General features: G+C 35.0%; 1 protein-coding gene across 2 annotated transcripts in view; it reads right to left on the minus strand.

The window, feature by feature from the left end:
* gga1 (golgi-associated, gamma adaptin ear containing, ARF binding protein 1) overlaps window positions 1–17,843 on the minus strand; it is a 32,921-nt gene extending 15,078 nt beyond the window's left edge. For both annotated transcript variants that reach the window (XM_067372749.1, XM_067372750.1), the window contains exons 1-9: window positions 17,782–17,843; window positions 16,010–16,094; window positions 13,011–13,086; window positions 11,704–11,802; window positions 8,881–9,004; window positions 8,503–8,603; window positions 8,173–8,253; window positions 287–424; window positions 24–105 (exon numbers count right to left, since the gene is read on the minus strand). In XM_067372749.1, coding sequence (XP_067228850.1) covers window positions 24–105; window positions 287–424; window positions 8,173–8,253; window positions 8,503–8,603; window positions 8,881–9,004; window positions 11,704–11,802; window positions 13,011–13,086; window positions 16,010–16,094; window positions 17,782–17,824 — 829 coding nt within the window. In that variant the 5' untranslated portion in view covers window positions 17,825–17,843. The remainder of the gene's footprint in view (window positions 1–23; window positions 106–286; window positions 425–8,172; window positions 8,254–8,502; window positions 8,604–8,880; window positions 9,005–11,703; window positions 11,803–13,010; window positions 13,087–16,009; window positions 16,095–17,781) is intronic.
* Window positions 17,844–21,806: the final 3,963 nt, after the last annotated feature.

Genomic DNA, 21,806 nt, shown 5'->3' on the forward strand with positions numbered 1-21,806 from the left:
GCCCTTCAACCTCTATGCCTTACCAAGAGCTTCATCATTATCCTCAGTATCACTTGCCAGTCTGAACAGAGTGGGTCTCATTTTCTCACAGCGCTGGTACAGATCCTACAAAGACACAACAAAGACCATACAGCACTATTTAACATATAGTAAATATTCAATAAAAAATGTCTTTCCTGCTGATTGCATTGTGTGACACAATAGCTCTAAATTCACCACTGTCATTTCAGGAGTGTGACAGGCTGTTTTGCTGGTATGTGTGTGGTTGTGCTGGTGTGTTACAGACCTTAATGAGCTCCTCGTTACTATGTGAGCTGCTCTCTTTGCTGTAATCTCCCAGTAGCTGTGTGAGAAGCCCAACACTCTCCTTTACTTCCTGAATAGCATTCACCCTTTTCGACACCTTCTCCATACGCTTCTGATCCTGAAAGCACACTGTATGCATTACACAGAGCAGATCCTCAGAGCTTACACAAAAGCTCAAAAAAGGTACTGTGCAATAAAAAAGCAGTGATTACAGACTCACTCTTTCAACATTTGAAAAAAATACAATTATCAAAAGTATACTTCCCTTTTTATGTGTATGCTAGGGTATGCACAAAGTGTGTATGATGCAGATTTCATCATCAGCCTAATACCATATTACGTATACCATATTTGACTAAATACGCTCAGCTAACATGTGCCTTGAGTTTTTTTTTGTTTGTTTTTTTCACTTATTAGTTAATCCACAAGGTAGCAACACTGCCCAGGCCTATTGTTTCATAGTAAAAAAAAAAAACAAAAAAAAAAACCCCAATAAGACCAAAGAACAACAACAAAAAACTACAGGAAACAAACTACAACAATAGAAACCTGCATTGATGAGCATTTGGCTGAGTAGACTAAAAGATACCTACAACTCTAGTTTAAACATAAATAAAAAGACATTTTTATCTGTGATAACTTCCCAAGAGAAACAGAGCAAACAATGAAAAAGTATGAAACTTTCTAGTGCGCACTGGTCAAGCGCCTGTGTTTATGTGTGCGCATCAAAAACTTAAGTATACTTTGAGCTTTAATCTATTACGATCTATCAAGGAAGTGATTTTATTTAATTTTTTTCAAGACTAAATATGACATGCTCAAATATATGATATTTATTATCATAATTTATTAACAATGATAATGTATTATTTTGAGTTAATTGCTTTATGGGCTTTCTAACTTTACGTACCAATACTTTTATTGCTGACCTTAGATGATTAAAATTCCACCATACTAGAAAAACATAAGAGACATTTGTGATAGGTACCCAAAGCAGTCACAAGAAGAATCATACCTAGATGTAAACATGGGAGCGATGTTGACGTCCAAAAAGATGTTTATTACAAGCATGTACAAATAAATATGGTTAAAGGGATACTCCACCGTTTTTTCATGTTATTCCCTTAACTAAGACGAGTTGATACATACCTCTCTCGTCTCAGTGCATGCACTAAATCCAGAGGTGTCAAGTAACGAAGTACAAATACTTCGTTACCTTACTTAAGTAGAAATTTCGGGTATCTATTCTTTACTGGAGTAATTATTTTTCAGCTTACTTTTTACTTCTACTCCTTACATTTTCACGCAATTATCTGTACTTTCTACTCCTTACATTTTAAAAATAGCCTCGTTACTCTTCATTTCGGCTTGTTTTCATTCCGGCTTTAAAAAAAAAAAAAAAAAAAAAAAAAAATATCCAGATAAATCGCGCCATCCGGATAGAGTGAATTTGATTGTGGTTGGATGAGAAGATAAAACATATAACGTACCATTCTGACACCCTATTGGTTTGTACGTAATCCATCACACCTGCACATCAAATCACGTCACACTCCAGCAAGGAGGACTAAAATGTGCGTTCACGCGGCCTTGTAATTCCTGTAGTTACGAGATTCGAGCTTGTAAAAAGCGTTCACGTCCTCGTAGAGATCGTAATTACAGCTTGTAAGCTGGGAGTTTTCTGAGAGCTCCCACATGTTCCACCTGACCGCTGTAGATTCATTTAGGTGTTGATAGTGGTGTCATGGAAACGCATAATTCCTAGTCCAAGGACCAAAAGGACGTGAACAGCTCCGAATATAACGTCACGTGTTGTCATGTCAAGATTCCGGTAAATACGAGGTGACGTGAACGCAGTAATAGTCAGTGTTGGGGGCATTACTCAAAAAAGATGATTTCTTATAAGTTATTATTTCTACACTACTGGCTCATTTAGGCTATCAAACGGGTGCTTTCTCTTCGTCCTCTGCAAATTAAGCTAGGTAACGTTAGTTCGATAGAGAGACGTTTAAATCGTATACCGGTTTTTAAACTTTTTTTTTTTTTTTTTTTTTTTTAAGCGCGACCCTTTTATTTATGTGACACATAGTCATATACAACCATGTAACTAAACAAGCCAAAACGAATTAATTTAAAACGAAACTTAAGGTAAACCTGCATTGCTCTCATGGTATACCTCTCTCTTTCAGTGAAGTGGAGCAGTGCTCTTGCTGAATGGCACGGATTGCACTACAGACTATTGTACCTTTTATATGTTTTTTTTTTAAACTGTATTTTATTTTTCATAACGAACAAGCTGCGATGTCACGTTTCCAGTGCTTTGTTGTGTGCGCGTGAGGCGCAGGCGCGATCAAACAGCTGTCTTTAAAGGGGACTTGCCTCGTCGTCATGGCAACGGTTCGTGAACAGGTCAGATTACGTCAGAGTTTGTTGGATGCTCAGACGACCAAACAAACGCCGATTAAAGGTGCCCTAGATTCAAAAATTGAATGTATCTTGGCATAGTTAAATAACAAGAGTTCAGTACATGGAAATGACATACAGTGAGTCTCAAACTCCATTGTTTCCTCCTTCTTATATAAATCTCATTTGTTTAAAAGACCTCCGAAGAACAGGCGAAGCTCAACATAACACCCACTGTCACGTAACAGTCGGGGTGTACGCCCCAATATTTGCATATGCCCGCCCATGTTCCCAACATTATGAAAGGCATTAGACAAGGGCAGGCATTAACGTCTGGAGCAGCACAACCAAATCATCAGACTAGGTAAGCAAGCAAGAACAATAGTGAAAAATGGCAGATGGAACAATAATAACTGACATGATTCATGATAACATCATATTTTTAGTGATATTTGTAAACTGTATTTCTAAATGTTTTGTTAGCATGTTGCTTATGTACTGTTAAATGTGGTTAAAGTTACCATCGTTTCTTACTGTATTCACGGAGACAAGAGCTGTCGTTATTTTAATTTTTAAACACTTGCAGTCTGTATAATTCATAAACACAACTTCATTCTTTATAAATCTCTCCAACAGTGTAGCATTAGCTGTTAGCCACGGAGCACAGCCTCAAATTCATTCAGAATGTAAACAATATAACAGTATACAATACTCACATAATCCGACGCATACATGCCGCATGCATGACGAACACTTTGTAAAGATCCATTTGAGGGTGTAAACTTTGTTTATGTACTGTTTAAGGCAAGCGCAAGCTTGGGGGCAGAGAGCATGAGAATTAAAGGGGCAGTAGCATAAATCGGCTCATATTTAATGATGCCCCAAAATAGGTAGTTAAAAAAAATAATTAAAAAAAATCTGAGTATTTTGAGCTGAAACTTCACAGACACATTCAGGGGACACCTTAGACTTATATTACATCTTGTAAAAAAACATTCGATGGCACCTTTAAACATGTTCAGTCGGGTAAACAGACTCCGACCAACGCCAACACCTATCCAACAAACGCCAACAGAGAGTTTGCTGGCGTTTGTTGGTGCGGTGTGAACTGAAACAGCTGAAAACAGCTGGCAGGTGTTAATGTCAAGCCCTGATTGTTACTAAGCCTGCCCTGGGTACACCAAAACTACCCGCATTTTTCTTGTCCGTTGCCCTCACAAATTTCTGCAGTTAAGCTTGGATGTACATTTACATTCCAATAAAGGTTATTAATGCCTCTGAATTTTGACTTTTTGCACCATTAGAATACTTATAGGCAACTAGTCATGATATCTTCCACTCCATGAAACCCATGTTAATGGTCAGTAGTACACATATATGGTGCTTTAATGTATTTGCATTGTACTAAAATGCGTTCATTTTCAATGGACATATATGCGGCTGAAACGGGTAGCCTAGTGCATCCCAAATTTTTCAACATTAACATTTTAATATAACATTATGGTCATTATGGCCTTTAGAAAAATGTTTTTTTGAGGAGGTGGAGTACACAATAGGCCCCTGTGGCGCGGCCTAAGCTTTTGTCCTTAATGGCATTTTTTCCCCTACATTACTTTTACTTTTATACTTTAAGTAGTTTTGAAACCAGTACTTTTATACTTTTACTTGAGTAAAACGCTTGAGTTGATACTTCAACTTCTACAGAAGTATTTTTAAACCCTAGTATCTATACTTCTACTTGAGTAATGAATGTAAATACTTTTGACACCAGTGACTAAATCGCTCTGTCTTGCGGCGAAACTTTGTTAGCACTTAGCTTAGCCCAGTTCATTCAATAGGGGCCAAGCAGAGAAGCTACCAAACACCTCCACGTTTTCCCTATTTAAATACAATTACTCGAGTAGTGTAACTCGACCTAGGACGGTGACACAAAACAAAACGTTGCGCTTTTCTAAGCGTGTAAAATGGATAACTATATTGTATGGCGGAATACCATAGCAAGTGCTCTGAAGCACTTTGACTTGGCGCAGTAATATCTACACTCGTGAAAAGTCCTCTCACCGGCCCCCGCTCTCTCTCCTCCTCCCTCTCATTTCCGTCAATAGAACCAACGTGACTTTTACAGGAGAGGGAGCGGGGGACTTTTCACGAGTGAAGATATTACTGCGCCAAGTCAAAGTGCTCCCGAGCACTTGCTATGGTATTCCGCCATACAATATAGTTATCCATTTTACACGCTTAGAAAAGCGCAACGTTTTGTTTTGTGACTCAGGCAGAAATCATATTCATGGATGAGCTAATGTACTAAAGATTTATTAACATAACTATAGTATGAAGCAGGGTAAAAGCCGCTGGAGTGATTGCTAACGAGAGACAAGCGCAACACATGGCTCGAGAGCAGTGGAGCTTTTATTATCCCGCAGATGACCACTTCTGCTTCTTCCGGTCATGCGTATGTGTATCAAGAAAACAAGATTTAAACAATAAGACTTACTGTGTTGAGCTATATATAACAATGGTTAGTTTTCTTGTCCAAACAGTTGGTCACCTGTCTAATAAAACATATACTAAAGCGTCTTTGGTGTCTCCATGGTTTCTACAAAATTAAACGGAAATCGAGAGTAACGCAAGGTACAGACCAGGCATCATGGTGTGGATTAACTGCAAAGTTAAAACCATCATAAAGTAAAAGTTTATTATTTGCATTTGTTTTAGGTCCAGTCAGTTTAAACATTCATGTGATTTTAAACCATATGAGTGCAAGAAATCATGAAAGAGTGCAAGAAACTCAGTGCGGAACTGGCATGCTGTTTTCTGTGCGCACAGCGCGCAAACACAGAATTCAGTTCTTTTTCAAATTTATTTGTGCTTGAATGGATACATGCATGCAAAATTATGCCAAAATGACCGTCTCTACGAGTAACAGTCGCTTAGGGCTTACGTGAACAAACAATTAAGAAAGAGAAAAGGATGCATATCATTATATTGAATCCGTGCATTAGGTCTTAAAGTGACAGCAGCCTAATTTTCCTGCTGCTGTCTGTGTCATTAAGAGAGATGGTTCACCCAAAAATGAAAAGTCATCAATGTCAGTTTTTTCCAATATCGCGCAGCCCTAGCTAACCCAAAACATACATTTGCACAAACATTTCCATAAATTAACTATAAGGAGTGTTCCTCTACAATTTTGTGCTTCCATTAAGGCCATGCCCACTCAGCTAAAACAGGACATATAAACCAGCAAACCCCACGTAAATATTATAAAATGCATAAGAACAGTAGGAACACAAAACAGTGATGGAAGACAACTTCCTTCAAGGTCTCTCCATCACAAACCCCACCCCTTAAAACTTACACTGTAAAATGTGTCAGAACATAGTCAGTGCTCTTAACCCTCTTTGTACATTTTGCACACGTGTTTTAATAGACATCAACTTGGACGGCAACTACGTTTCCGTTTTTTCCAACACAGAGTGATTCTGCTTGCGGGTCCCTATTACAATGCTACTTTAGTTAAATGTGAAGTAGGCCTGGATGATAAAATGGTATCGATATTTATCAACGGCACATCTTAATCGATAACGATAGAAAAAATTTTCGATATAAAACTCAATATAGCTTCACTTAAATGTGTTAAAATGTAAACAGACATGAAGTTCGGTTGCATCAACAACTCTCAAGCTTGCTCCGTCCCTGGGTCACAAAGAGATGCGTTATGAGTGACACGCGAACAAGTTGCTGTGCAGTTCAGTTGCGCAATCGCCACGTGAAATCAAAACACACAAATAAATGAAAATGAGTGCTGTACCTGCGCGCGACAAGGAGATTGTGAATAAAAAGGGACATGGTTCCTTACTTCAGCAGTTGTCATGTAGGTATTAACAGCTGCAGTATTTTAAACCACAAAGTATCTTTATTTCTGTGTGTTACAAATATTCAAATTATCACAGAAGTACTGAGATAAAAGTTTATAGTTCAGATATAAACACTAATGTCTATGTCATCGATCAAAATTGAGCAAATCAGCTTTTGAAAAACTTGGCACTGAAAATGACACATTTATCGGTTACATTGTTTCACCACCAGGTGGCGACAAGTGACTGTTAAAAAATGTATTTGACGTTGAATCATTCAACAGATTCTTTCAAATACACTGATTCATCCAGTAAGGAAACAAGAGTATTTATGAGCGAGTAATTGAATCATTCATCCAAACAGATTTTTTTTTTAAATAATTAACTCAAATAAATAAAACATTTTTTAAAAAAGACATCAGCAATGCAGCGGAGCGGAGGCAGAAATCTGAAACAACAATGGAGGACAAAATCATCGTCACTTTACGATACATCTTCATACTTTTATAGAAACCGAAATAGAAAAAGATCATGCTTGGAAGAAAGTGAGTGAAGAGGTCGAACAATCTGGTAAGTTGTAAAAAATGGTCTTTACTCAATTTGAGCTATATTTATATATATATATATATATTATATATATATATATATATATATATATATATATATATACACACACATATATACATATATATATATATATATATATACATACATATATACATATTGAGACTACAAGCTAGCTAAAGCTGGCAAATTGAGCTTATTCGCCGTATTTTCCAACTACTTTCCCGCTGACGAGTTGTGTTTATTCAGAGGAAGTGTGAAGAAAGAAGTGGAAGAGTCTGAGGGACACATATTTAAAGGAGAGGGAGAGCCCCTCTCATGACGCGAATTCGCGTCTGTTGTGAAGTGAATTTCACGTGCAAATGAAGCGAGTAAACTCAAAATGTTCAAGTGTCCAACTACGTGCGAATAGCGTGATTTGTATTCGTGCAAGTCGCGTCTGGTGTGAAAGCCCAATTAGTTTCTTTAACACTTATTTATTTATTCTTCATATAAAATATAAGAAAGATTTGTTTACAGTTTATTTATTTTGTTTTGTTTTATTATTTTATTATTTACCTTAATTAAAAATGTATTGGTTAAATTCAAAACTAAAAATTCAAAATTTAAATTAAAACTTTTTTTTCCTACTGGTCTTTTTTTTCTTTCTTTTTTTTTAAAAAGGTTATTAAAATGTTCAATAATTATCGATACTGAATAATATGAAATTTTATATATTGATACATTTTTTTGCTGTGTCGCTCAGCCCTAATGTGAAGGTTTTTTTTGTGCTAAAATTAGAATGTTGAACTTGCGTTTCCTGCTTCTATCCTTCTGACAGTTCAACTGAAAGGTGAATTCTGTGTTCCAGCATCTATTGTGCTCACATGAATTAGTTTTTTGTTTAGACTGACAAATACTTATTTTGCTTTTGGTGTGAATAGACCATTTGTTGGCATTGTGTATCATTTGTTTCACATCACTGTTCTGGGAAATAGACACTAAGAGCTAAGAACTTCAAAGTTACTGAAATATCTAAGACATATATACACACACATCTACTCACCTCCTGAACCATTTCTTTGATAAGTTTGTTTGCTGCCCGCAGGTCCTCAGGATGAGAGCTATTCAGAAGACGGGACAACATCTATTGAAACAGGAAAAGAGAAAGTATAGGACAGAGAAAAGAAAACATTAAAAGAAAATGCACTTGGACTTATCTTAAAATGTTTAACTGGCTCAGAGTTTTCAAACATCTTAGCAATAGTTTTGTGCATGTCACATAAGTCAGGTTGAATTCCTAAATCCTTCTTAATCACGGTACACATAGTAAAATCATATTAGGAAAAAGTGACACAAATCATTCATTTAAACTGCATTACTGCTTCTCAACTACCTTTGATTTCTCCTCATCCTCAAAAATGGCGTTTTTGGGCCTGGGTGGTGGAGGAGGACAGGGCTTATCATCAGGAAGATCTGGATCCTGTTTAATAATACCTGGAAAGAAATGCAGATCAGTTACATGAACAATGTAGCCTATGTATTAACAGAGTCCACAACACAAAATGACAATATCAACACAACGAGTCCAACAAGAGAACTTTATTGTTTTAAACATATGCATTGCACATCATGTTTGCTTACCGTAACTTTTAACAGCATTCATGAAAATACAAATGTCAATATGTCTATTGAAAATACATATATCAGCTGCGAGACGTAGCTAAATATGTACGTTATTTATGAGTAGTGAGGGCCATACACATCAGGTTACCTTGTTTCTTAAGCATCTGATAAGCATCAGAAATCTTAGTCTCCTCTGGTAAACTCAGAGTCCAGCTGTACATCATTTCTAAAACTTTTTTCTTCACTGGTTCTGGTGCTCGAGAACCAAGATACTGCAACAGAAATAGGGTACAGGTGAGTTATTGACAAATGCTTTAGGGGCTAGTGTTTGTTTGTGCAATCTAACCAATTAGCATAACTTATTAGTTATGCTAATTAGCATCACATTTAAGAAATATTCAGCATTCAATACAAGTTAAAGGAATAGTTCAGACACATTTAAGATATCTATTACTAGTATTTCCATTCAAAGCAGCAAAAGACTGTATAACTGCACAGTGTCTTCATCTATATCACCAAATCATTCTCTTTTCTTAGCCTAATGGCACCACTTTCTTCATCTTCCTCTAGCACTCTTTCTTTGGTTTTCATGTTTTTACAGTTCTTCAAGTTCCTCATGCAATATAATCAGGTTTTAACAAATAAGGATGTGCAATAAATGCATACATTTATCATTGTTGAATGTAGTGATGTGTGCAGATTAGGGAAGAAAAAAACAACTCTCTGACAAGCTACCTGGGGTTTGTACCACAAACCCCAGGTAAGCTTAAGATTAGTTAACACCACCTCTGGGTTATGTACCACAAACGTGGGTCAGCTTTTTAATTTTTTTTTTTTTTTTTTTTTAGTTTTAAACATCTGTTATGTGAAATAGCTTATTCAGGTACTAAAAAAAAAACATGCAACATGCAGGACTAAAAAACAACATGCAATTTTTATGATCCCTCTTATTTTGTTAAAATGATTAACATTTTCCAGATCCTGCAAGGTGTATGTAAACTTATAGCTGCAACTACATTTTTAAATTGTTAAATTTATTAAGCCTATGTTATCATTGTGCAGCCATATAAATATACATACTCATTGATATATCAGCTGTTTTTCTATATTTTAATGAGCTATTCTCCTCTCTTCATTAGTCCTTTTGAACTGTTGTGGCAGCAGTTGTGTTTCCTCCTGCTGTGTAATTCTGTTTAAATTCTGCATTTTATAATTATCTTTTGTGCTGTGCAAATGTGTTTTAATTCTTCTTACTGTCCATAACAGTTACCATCAGCTGTAAAGTTAATCATGCTGACTCTTGTGAAAAGGGAATCATATTGTCATTATGTTTCACATAATCAAACATTCACTGTCTGCATACTGTACATCACACTACCCTGTGCACGTGCATGCAATCTAATCACAAACTTAGGATAAAATGCTGAAATGACAGAGGTTTATATCAGCTGTAGTGGTATTGTTTGAACTGGGTTGAATATGTTTTGTCAACAAACCAACTCCTGTAACTTTGAGTTTGTTCAACTAACTTTGTGCCTCATGAACATAGGTTCATGCACTCTATGTAGGGCCCTATGATATCTGCGATAGGGCTGGGCAATATATCGCATGCGATTGTCACGTGCATTTCGTCAGTAAAGCCGGTTCCCTGATTACCACTAAATCGCTATCATGTCCTCTCAAATGGAGCGGCATTTAATAGACAGAGCCGTAGATGAATCGCCTTCGATAATGAACGCGATATTGCGTAGCTTGTCAGTGAACTACGGCTCTGTCTATTAAATGCCGCTCCATTTGAAAGCAGGTGATGGCGATTTCGCGGTAATCAGGGAACCTGCTTTACTGACGAAATGCGCGTGACAATAGCATGCGATATATAGCCCAGCCCTAATCTGCGATGGAGAAAATGCAGACAGGATCATGGAATCCAGTCATAAAAACGGAATTTACTCTATAACGTGGAATGTCACAGATTTTGTGTGACGATTGCTGTGTTTTCAGCCTATGCCGCCTCACTATATGAGGACATGAACGCATTAACTTAATCTCCAGAGCAGCTCTAAGAGTTTTACCTTTAGCATTTTACAGTTTCATTTGAGAAAAACTATCATCATATCATAAACACACAGAAACTCAAAGCTCTTCACGGCAACCCGTCAAAATAAAAGTTCGCCTTAACTTGTAAGACATAAATTTATTACTGTTGTACAGTACAATTAAGCTATGTCTCAATGGAATAATAATACGAACAATAATAATAAATTATTATTAAAACTTAATTTAAGGAATAATCATAATTTTTATGTTTTAATTTTAACAGTAAATCTCTGTTGTGCAGCACTAAAAAGTTTGTTTAATGTCATATGATTTAAAGAAATATTAAATTAATATTTTATGGCTTCATTTGACTGCCAGAAAAATTAAAATACACAACAGAATTTCTGAAAAAAATAAAAATAAAATAATAATAATAATAATATGACTTCAAATTAGACATGGTTTTTGTTTATTAAAATTTAATGAAACCTTTAAAATGGAATCCGGAAAACTTAAAACAGAAAAAAAGAGAATCTGGTAAAAAATAAAATGGAATTTGAGAAAAATAAATAAAATGTATTTCACTGGGCCCTACTTTTTTTTTTTTTTAACTTTTAATAATTTTTGTTAAATTCTATAAGTTTAATCATTTCACACAATTATTTGGACATGCTTTTTCATTTCTAAAATTTAATTTAACCATTAAAATGGAAAAAAACAGAATCCAGAAAAATTAATACGGAAAAAAATTTATTTGGAAAAAAATAGAATGGAATGTGGGAAAAAATAAAAACGGATTTCATAGGGCCCCATCTATGTAAACATGGAAGTTTTGTCTACTTTTGCGTATACTTCTGTGGACAAGTAATAAAACTTTACACAAAAAAAGTTTAGTAAGCAATTTTATCGCACAAAACTCGCAGACAAAACATACCTTAGGAGAAACCACTTTGATGAGCTCGTTCAGGAAACGGAACTTCCCCACCTCATTATGGAACCTTTTCCCACAGTTTTTCACACAGGTTTCTAGAACCTTAGGACACAAACACACAGTGACAAACAGTTAAATAATTTATATTAGAAGGAATAATGTAGGTAAATCATCTCTCAGCATCAGATGTATAATTCATACAGAACATTTGCACCCTGCATCAATGAAACACAAGAAAACTCCCAGTAACATTCGAATTATGGCTAATTTGTAAATGAGCCAACAATATGATGCTCCCACCTATTAATGGGAGAGCCCATCTATTAATTTATATATATATATATATAAAAAAAAAAAAAAACAGCAAAGGACACTGCTGTCAAGGTCAATAGGTTTTTACATAATTTGATCTTTATATGACATGGCAAGATTATAAATAATGTGCAACTCACCAAAAATGTAAGGACATTATACAGTATTATTAATTAATGTGTACAAAATACTTTTGGCTTTTACCTTGAAAACCATATTTTAAAACATTTTGAAAATAATTATTAAGATGTATTAAAGGTGTAAAGACAAATATGTTATTATTATTTACTTGATGGTAAAACTGCATAAGGTTTTTACCATCTATTTTTGCTAAAAACTCCAAAAAAATATTTTTAGAAAAAATATATATAAACTTGTGTGTCTACTTGTCTATTTCTGTGTCTGAAGTTTAATTTTTGTTTTAGTCATCATGGATCTAGAGTTATTAGAAAAAATGTAAATTAGCCTATAATAGCACAACCTTGTGGTTGACTCTCAATCAATTAAAAAGCCTCATCATTCCTTGAATATGCTAAATTTCATAATGATCCGTCATTCATAATGCAAGTTATTAACTGCTAAAAAGTTGATTGCTCCTGGTGGCCATTTTTGTACTATTAATTTTTCATGGCTTGGCTACCATTTGCCCTTAAGAAAATATGCATCAAAATATAATTTTCCTCAATAAACAGTTGTTGATTTAAGTTTTTATTTGTAGGGACCCCTATGGGCAGAATTGGACAAAGATTTGCCTGCATCCTCAAAATATCCTGTTGTCTATGTGTTCAAGTATCAAGTTTCAAGTTTCATTACGTTTAGACTCTGCGTTCAGCAGTTATATGTCAATTACTCAATTTAGGCGATATCAGACTATTTAATTTGCTTATATCTTTGCAATACTTTGATAAATCAAAATTTAGCACCAAATAAGCAAAAAATCAAGTAAAAATACAATAGGGTTTTAGCATATTCGGCTACACCCTGAATGCCAATCTTACCGTGAGTGCCTGCATGGCCTCCCACTCCTGAGGGGACTGAATCTTGTGAGCAAGAAGCCTGGTGGCCAACTGTGGACTACACACACACAATGCACGATAAAAAGAACAATCTGTAAAACAGGACCCCTCAACAAATGTTGAATGATTACTAACAAAAGCAAAAGATATATGATCCTAATAGATTATATTTTTATGATCTTAATTAAGATTGAGCATATGTGGTTTTTTAGCAGCTTTAAGAGACTAAGGTATCCCATAACTATTTTTGATTTAATCTTGCTCTTTTCTGTCAAAGGTCTTTCATGCACATACACTGATAAAAAATGGCAGAGGGGTGACAGACTACTTAGCTTTTTCTACATTTCCCATTCATGTGAAGCTCACTGAAATAAGGACAGGTGTAACTTTACCCTGTGATTGTGTGTTTCTGCCTTTGGGACTGCTATATGACCATGCACAGCCACAATGACAAAAATAATCAAATTCAATATAACCACAAATGCTCCTACTTCTACTTTCTCATTTTATTAGTTGGTTAAATGTAAGTAAACCTTACAATTATCATATCTATTATTATGTATAATAGATGTGATAATAATCAGTGCTCACAACATACGGCTTTGCGTCAGCTGAGGAAAAATGAAATGCTTGACAGATCTTCAGAAGCTCATTGGTCACTGTAATGAGAGCTTGCTCAACTGCCACTAACTGGACAGAAGTTGATTTCTAGTCATTAAAGTTATAGAGTACTGCAGGGATGATGACAAAAACTGGAAGACTAGTTTGCCACTGGTTCCCTTTCGAGATTTTCCTAAGGGGTTTTACAATGGGTTTTTTCAATTTATGAGTAAAATAAGGACTATGGTAAACATAACTTCACAATACTTGAAAGTTTTGCTCTGCAATGTAAATTACACACATCCAGGGCTTGACCAACACCAACCCATCAATATCAGCAGTGGCATGTAACAGGTCCACTAGCCACTTTGGTGGGCTGAATTTATATATTCAGTTAAATAAATATATGCGCAGCGGGTTTCCAAGTGAAGCACGTTTCTTCCAGCATCTCAGTGGCTCCATTCACAGTAAATGCTGCTTCACACAAACTCAGTCTCTGCATGCGACGTTTGTTTGGGTTTCCAAAAATGTGCCTTTCGGAACGCATAAAAAGTCTGAAGTGCTTTGTGTTTACATGCATGTAGCAAGGCTCAGCAGCTTGGTTAAACTCCATGCTGTGAGTTTGGGTTGCTTATAACTTGCATCTGGGAATGCAACATGTGTCATTTCACCAGATTTGTAACATAAATCATTTATAAACCTATGTCAACACAGAATACATTAATATGTTACTAAATATGCAACTTGTTCATTGCGATTTCAAAATAAAAGTTTAAACTCTGACTGCATGTTTTGCTATACACATGATCTTCTTCAAAAAATGACAGTGGCTGTAGCATTCCTATCACAAAGAAGTGGCCAAATATTAAAGTTTAATTGGACATTTGAATTAAATATTGTTTGGTCAGTATTATGTACATTAAATTACATATTTTGAACAGTGTTGTTCAATAAAACTAAATGATTACTTGCTTTTGATACTTTATTTGAACCAATTATTATTGCCTTATTGTTATTATAAATGTATTTAAAGTCATTTTAAAGGCTATTGTTCAATTAGGTCTATTTTTATTACCTTAAAAAAATATTACTTGATTATTCATTAAAATAATCAACTGATTACCAAAATAATCATTAGTGACAGCCTTAGATTAGTTAAAACATTTCAAAATGAACCTGCTTTGTTTTGCATTTTGTGACTTTCAGTCAATCAATTTCATAATTGAAGATTTCTTAAAAATAGTGTTAAAATATCATATCTTCTTGTAAGCTAAAGTGTATTGTCACACCCCTAATAAAATGTAATTTCCCAGTAAAACTGTGGCCAAGGAAAATGCGGAGTGGCTAGTAATGTCAAGCCCCGTACACACCCATATTGAAAACGTAAATATTGAAGCTGTTATTTTTACTTAAAAAAAGACTTATGTTTCTAATAAGTAACTAGGTAGGAACATTTGGGGTGTGAGTGTGTGCAGTTTACGTTGTAGAACAAAACATTCTTCAAGACCTTATTTTACTCAAACACTGAAAAACAACATTCTAAAACCCTATCCGCTTGTTAAGTCGTGACGCAAAGAACGCCGTTTCCGGGTCCAAGCCTCGACTCGTTTCACTTGAGAATGCCATCAACGGCCGTTTATAAGCGCTATTTATTCATATTAAACATCAATCATTTAAAAAAGTTAAACATTTTAAATACTTACAGTCTACACAACAGTCTCCGTGCTCACAGCGTCACAGATATTAATATTTTAATGATTTATAAAAGATGAATCATTGTCTGGCCATCTGGAATTTTGATATGGAGATAAAGGATGTAATTATATATTTGTTGTAGTATTACACCACATCGTGTATGTATATTAGCACCATTTGTTGTTTTCTTGTGGTATGAGATAGAGCGTTAGGACCCGGAAGTGCTGCCGCGTGACTTCAGACTTAACAACCGGATAGGAAAATCTTGAGGGAACCAGTGGCGAATTAGTCTACCCGGTTTGGACATCATCCCTGCAGCACTCTATTAAGTCACTGCTTAAGGCTTAAAATGACTGAAAACCAGCATCAGAGACATTACACCCCTGAGGGTAGACCTTGTGTTTATGAATTGCTCAACAAAACACATTCATAAATGTCAAATACTTGAGGGCTCTGTAAGCACTTTTAACCTGCTAATTGTTTACAGGACTGTCTCAGGGACCATTCACAAAGAATGAGTTTTGGAGTTTAAAAAATGTGAGATGCAAAGACATGTCTAGAATGTTTACTTTAAAAAACAATGGAAATCAATACAATAAAATGCAAAAACACATTCTGTGTGAAAGGTTCCTCACTGTGCATATTTAGGACATTTAACTTTAAAAATGATTGAATTTTTAACGCACCCTTCAGGTTCATTGCTGAGCTGGTCACAGAACAGTTGAATACTCTCCCAGTCAGCTTCTCGATTTAAAGGGTTGGTCGCTTTGTCTACAGGTGACACAGAACAGATGAGGTAAAAAAAGTCAGAAAGACTAACAAAACCTACCTACAAACATATAACAAGCATATCTGCATAAAGATCACAAGAACTGTAAATCAAGAGTTAGAAAAGCAAACAATAAGAAATCCTTTCTAATGAAAAACAAAAACAATAACTGATAAGGAATTTCACCATGAAAATTTAGTTATTAAAAAACAAGTATCTGAATCTAGAAGCTGATAAATAAACAAAGCATTTTTTACATCATGTAAAAAAAGTATTTTCCTCGTTCCTTTGAAAAGAAGCCCACTATTATGCTATTTATCAAAAATCAAATTACCATCAAAGCCAAATTTCCCTCTCCAATAAGCCAAACCCACACTAGTTCAAGATTCTTTTATGGTTATGATGTCGGAACCATGAGCATATTAGCACTCAAATGTATTACATCAAATCCTATATAAGTTACATACAATTTCCGGAAGTAAAAATCTCATTCAAAGCCAATCGATGCCACTATGAGCTGAGCAGTTTAAAAAGTTAGAAAAGTTTAAAAACTACAAAAATAAAAAATAAAATTTGTTTTAGCCTGCTGATTTGACTTGAGTCTTCATTTTAAAGCTGCCATGAAACAGAAGTTATAAATTTCAATATTGTTACATATTTCTAACTAAGGTGGCTTATCGAACAAGAAAAAAAAAGTAGGGCAGGCCTTGATTTTATTCATTGGTTGTTGATTGGATTGTGAAAAGTGGCCATTGTCTACCAGAATGGAGGAAGATCTGAATGCGATTGGCTTAACTGTAGTTTGACCTTGTAAATGTCAGCAGAGAGAGAAGTGAAGTAAAATCACAGGAAGAGCAAGTTATGACATTAATAAAATTAAATAATAATAATAATAAAAACATGCTTAGATAAATCATTCACAATTCACAGTGACATAATTAAAGACAATATATAAAAATCCATTTTGATTTTATGCTATTAAAACTATTAATTGGAAAACTAATAATTTGTGTACAACTTTTAAATGAAAAATAAATACTGAGTGAACTGTATAAATACTGTAATCTGCATTATTATTGATGTTGGGTCCAAGACAACAATTCAAAGAGGTTGGAGGTTTTTTGTTTGTTTTTGGAAAGTAATCTTTACTAGCATCACAAGTGGGATACATAAAACTGACAAAAGTGATGGTCGGATATGGCCACTTTAAGGAAACGGCAAATGAATCATCTTTTCTTGACTGACATGTTGGGTGGCTGAACAGAAATAGTGTATAAAGGGAGACTTTACATAAGAGAGGCATATCAAATATTTTATCATTGAATGTATTCATTTAACATTTTATTGATCATATGAGTCTTCTTTCTAGAAGACTCCTCCCTTTTGATTCAAGGAGAGATAGCTAGCAGTTTTTCAACTCTTTTTTTACCTGTCCATCACAGAACACACACTCCCACAACAAGAAAGATACACACACATAATACACTAAAAACAAAACTGTGTCAGAAACTTAACTATATCGTCGTTAGCAAGCTAATAACTCCACTGCCAACAACAACATGACACTCCGCATCTGCGCTTAACAAAGCACCTGCGACAAGGCATCAACCGAGGCTAATGCATGTCCTTGGTATTGGCACTGTCACATTAGAATATAATAAATTTGTAGTTTAAATGTGTTTGACTTACTGATGCGGGACTCTAAGCTCTGCTCGTCAGGCGGAGCCGCCATCTTCACCCGAGATCACAAGACCCAAATCTCGCGATGAAACACGTGATCTCTCTAACTAGACAAGTACTTCTGCATTTTTTATTTAAATGAAATGAAACAATACATTACGATTATTGGGCCATGACCTTGAAACCGCACTCATTTCATACGATGTATTTAACTATACTTACACAAACAGAGTACAACTGGTTTTGCCTGTAAACTTTTCATGGTGGCCTTTTTTTTTTTTGGTACATTTGGTGGTGGTGGTGGGGGGGTTACTTATGTGGACCTCAAGATAACAAACTGGCAATTAGGCAGAAGTATAAAGAAAGATTCTTATATAATTTTAGTATGCTTCCTGTCATTTTAAATGATCAGAATACATCTATGGCAAAGGGTTCTAAAATATGGCTTTTTATTCCTGTGGCTCTATTTACCCCAGGTTAAGGGTTGCTCTGACTGACACCATCTGGGTGTAACTGACCATCTGACTGAATCTGAATCAAACCCCTGTGAAATTATAGACAATTTACCTCTTTTAAAAACTAATTTAATAATCAAATTTCCTTTTACAAATAGTCATATTTCTTTTCTTAAAGCTAACTTAAACAACACAAAAAAAATCAAATGAAGTTGAAATGTCAATATCTTTAATTGTTTGCATTTCTGAAACAATATGTTGAACACCAAAGTTGTAACCTTCCCAAAAACAGAATAAACAGAGAGTTTGTTCAGTAAAATTAAATAAAACTACATGAATTAGAATGAATGAATTAACGTCACTGAAACTATAAACATTTTAGTAAATTTTAAGTAAATGGGTGCCTTCCACTCCTCCCATGTGCTTCTCCTTGGCAGAAATAATGGGTGGTTCTAAAATATATGGTCACAATGAAAGTGTACGGTTGCCAAGATAAAGGTGTGGGTCAACTTACCCTCTGGCTCATCTTACCCAACTCTCCCCCTAATGGACAGAAACATATTCCATCTTGAGGTCATGGAATGATGTTTTTGATGGTCAGGCAGAGTTGTAGTTTTACAACAAAACATGTGACACGAGTGTGTGCTAAAGCTAATTTTGGTTCATCATATAACTGCAGGATTATCAAATCCGATTTGAGCCTTGGATGGGTCTAAATTTATCAGCTTGTGTGATAAAACATGCTACTGTGGATGTGATTAATTCCATTCTAAACTAAGAGAGAAATGTGAAAAATATAAATATAATCTTTTGATTTTGATAAATGTTTTATCCTTTAATTCTAAAGGACAATTAATGTTGGCTATACTCATCCTCATATTTCCCCATGGTTTTACTAAATACATAAAAATTTAATTATTCAAGTGAATGGGATTATAGGCATCCCTCCAACCTTAATGCTTCTCCACTGGGCATGCAGTAAGAGATGTAACAATAAGAGTTTCAGAGTACTTAGCCTTTATAGCTTTATAAAAAGAAAATTGAATCTGTGCAACTATTACAAAATTTACATTTCATAAATACATTCCATATAAAATATGAAAATATTTATCATCAAATCAAGTCAAAACCAGCTGCAAAAATCATAGTGGCAGTTAAAAGCAAGGTGGAATTGTTTTGCCTCAAATGGTTTTACAGAACTAAGAATCAGTGACCAAACTGTGCATGCTCAGAAGCCTGTCAATTCTACCATCACCACCAAACTTGATTAGACATTATAGGTTCTTACTATTTAAAATTGCATGTGCTCAGACCAATTTATTTAAAAGTTGACTTACATTCTTTTTTTAAATCCTGATTTTTTTTCTTTTAGAAAGTTCAGTCAAAGACTATAAAAGGGACTTTGGTTCAATCAACCTTTAAAAAACAGTGTGTCTAAGTTTTCACCTTGGAATTATAAGGTTCTTTCTGAGCGGTTTGTACGGAGCCCCACACATGACATGCAGGAAAACAATGGTAGGCTAAATCGTGCACACAATTTACTTATTCGTTCCCTCAATTTACTAATATGTGCGGACGCTTTAGTCGTTCCCTCGATTTACTAAATTGTGCGCACGATATGAAATTTCGTTTTCTCGATTCCTGCATGTCATGTGTGGGGCTCCATAGTTTTGAGATATTGAGCTTCAACATTTTGGCATTCCATATGCTGTAGCAACATTTATATGGGGAACAAGTCTCTTTCATACATGAAAATGACAGAGACCCTAAATGTTTTCTAACTGTACAATATCAAAATCCTCTCAAATTTGTAAATGGGGATTTTTGGAACAGGTCAAATGCAGATAGAAGCTTATAGGCCTAATTCTTTAAAAAAAAAAAAAAAAAACACTTTTCACTTGGAATTGGAAGGTTTTATCTTGCAAAACATTAACTAAAGTAATCATTTAATAAACACAAACAGTTTACTTATTTGTTTTAAAACTTAAAATTGGTGTTGTAACAATGTGTTGACATGCATGAGAAAGTTAAATTTAATGCTTTCTATTTTAGAATGAATTTATTTCCCTCGTTCAAGTCAAGCATAAAATGCAGTGCTAAATATTTTGTCCAGTGCAGATGTTAAATTTAGGCAGGAATATGGTGGGTGTTATGAGACAGAGGGGTCGGACACAGATGTACAAACGGTAAGTAGTCTTTATTGATAAACCAGTGAGCAGATATGGTAAGCAGAGTAGAGTAGATGAGCAATGGTAAAGTCTGGTGATATTTATGGTCCTTTTGTGATTGCAGATGGTGGAAACTTGGAACTGGATGGAGCTGGAAAACGTAGGAGACATAGGAGTCGTAGGAGCACTCACACACAGACAAGGAACACACTGGGAGATCAGGTAGCACAGGAGACAGGTAAGTAGCGAACAAGGGAGTCCTTGAGGTAATCATACGGGTAAGTTTAGCTCAACAAGACCAGACAGTGAGTGCAGGGTGTGAGTGCTCCATATACTGGTGGTGATGAAGGGGATAATGATGTGCAGGTGACGGTGATTAGTATTCCGGTGATTGGGAGCGTTGTGATTGGTGCATGGTGGAGCCTGACGTGTCTGTGACAGTGGGTAATTTAACACATTATTGCAGGAACCATTTAAGTTTAAGTTTCCTTTTGTTTAGACAGAAAGCAGCTACTGTAATACATCTGACCAGGGGCCTGTTTCAGAAAGGAGGTTAAGTGAAAACTCTGAGCATGTTAACCCTGAAATGAGGGATACTCTGGGTTTTCCGTTTCAGAATGGGAGGTATGTCAAACCTGAGGCATTTTTTAGATTGCCGCCTGAATTTGACATACCAAAGTTTAAATGTTCACCCTTCACACATACAGTGAGAGAAATGTAAAATATTGGTGTCATTGTAAAGAAAACCCCTCAAAATAACAAAATCAGACTGTAATACTTCAGAAATTACATTGTATGCATTTAAAATACTGTAATAAGCACTTAAAAAATAGGCGATTTTTGTTTTTTTGTTTAAAATCCTGTTTTTGAAAATCTGTAAATCAGGTTCTGTTTGCTCTAGGGACCTGCTGATTGTTTTCTTTGATTCCACTAGGTGACAGCTTGTACTAGAAAAAAATATTTTTAATCTATCATCTTCTAAACAGAAGTTATTGAAATGTAACTGAAGGGAGGCAAAATGATATTTTAGCGTATGCAAGTGTTCTTTGGATTGTCCTTTGCAAAAACAGGTTTTACAGACTGCATTACCCCAAAAATCCTATTTTTATTATATGGTATAGCACTTTATTTTATTATTTATTGATTTTCTTCATTTTCATCTTTGTCTCTGAGATGCAAAACAAGTACTATGCTAAAAAGCATAAAAGAATGAGATTTTGTTTAGCGTTTTACACTTTTTATTCTCCTTTCAGGTGACACAAGACAGTATAACATAAAATAAAATGTATGTGGTCTTTAACAATGTAAAACATGATCTACATCCTCCACATTTTTATCATTCTGTGCATCACTATAATATTTTGTCCCTTGTGTTGAGAGCATCACCTTCCTCTGGCCTGTCTTGAAGATG

Source organism: Chanodichthys erythropterus, chromosome 21, assembly GCF_024489055.1.
Source record: "Chanodichthys erythropterus isolate Z2021 chromosome 21, ASM2448905v1, whole genome shotgun sequence".
Taxonomy (NCBI): Eukaryota; Metazoa; Chordata; class Actinopteri; order Cypriniformes; family Xenocyprididae; genus Chanodichthys; species Chanodichthys erythropterus.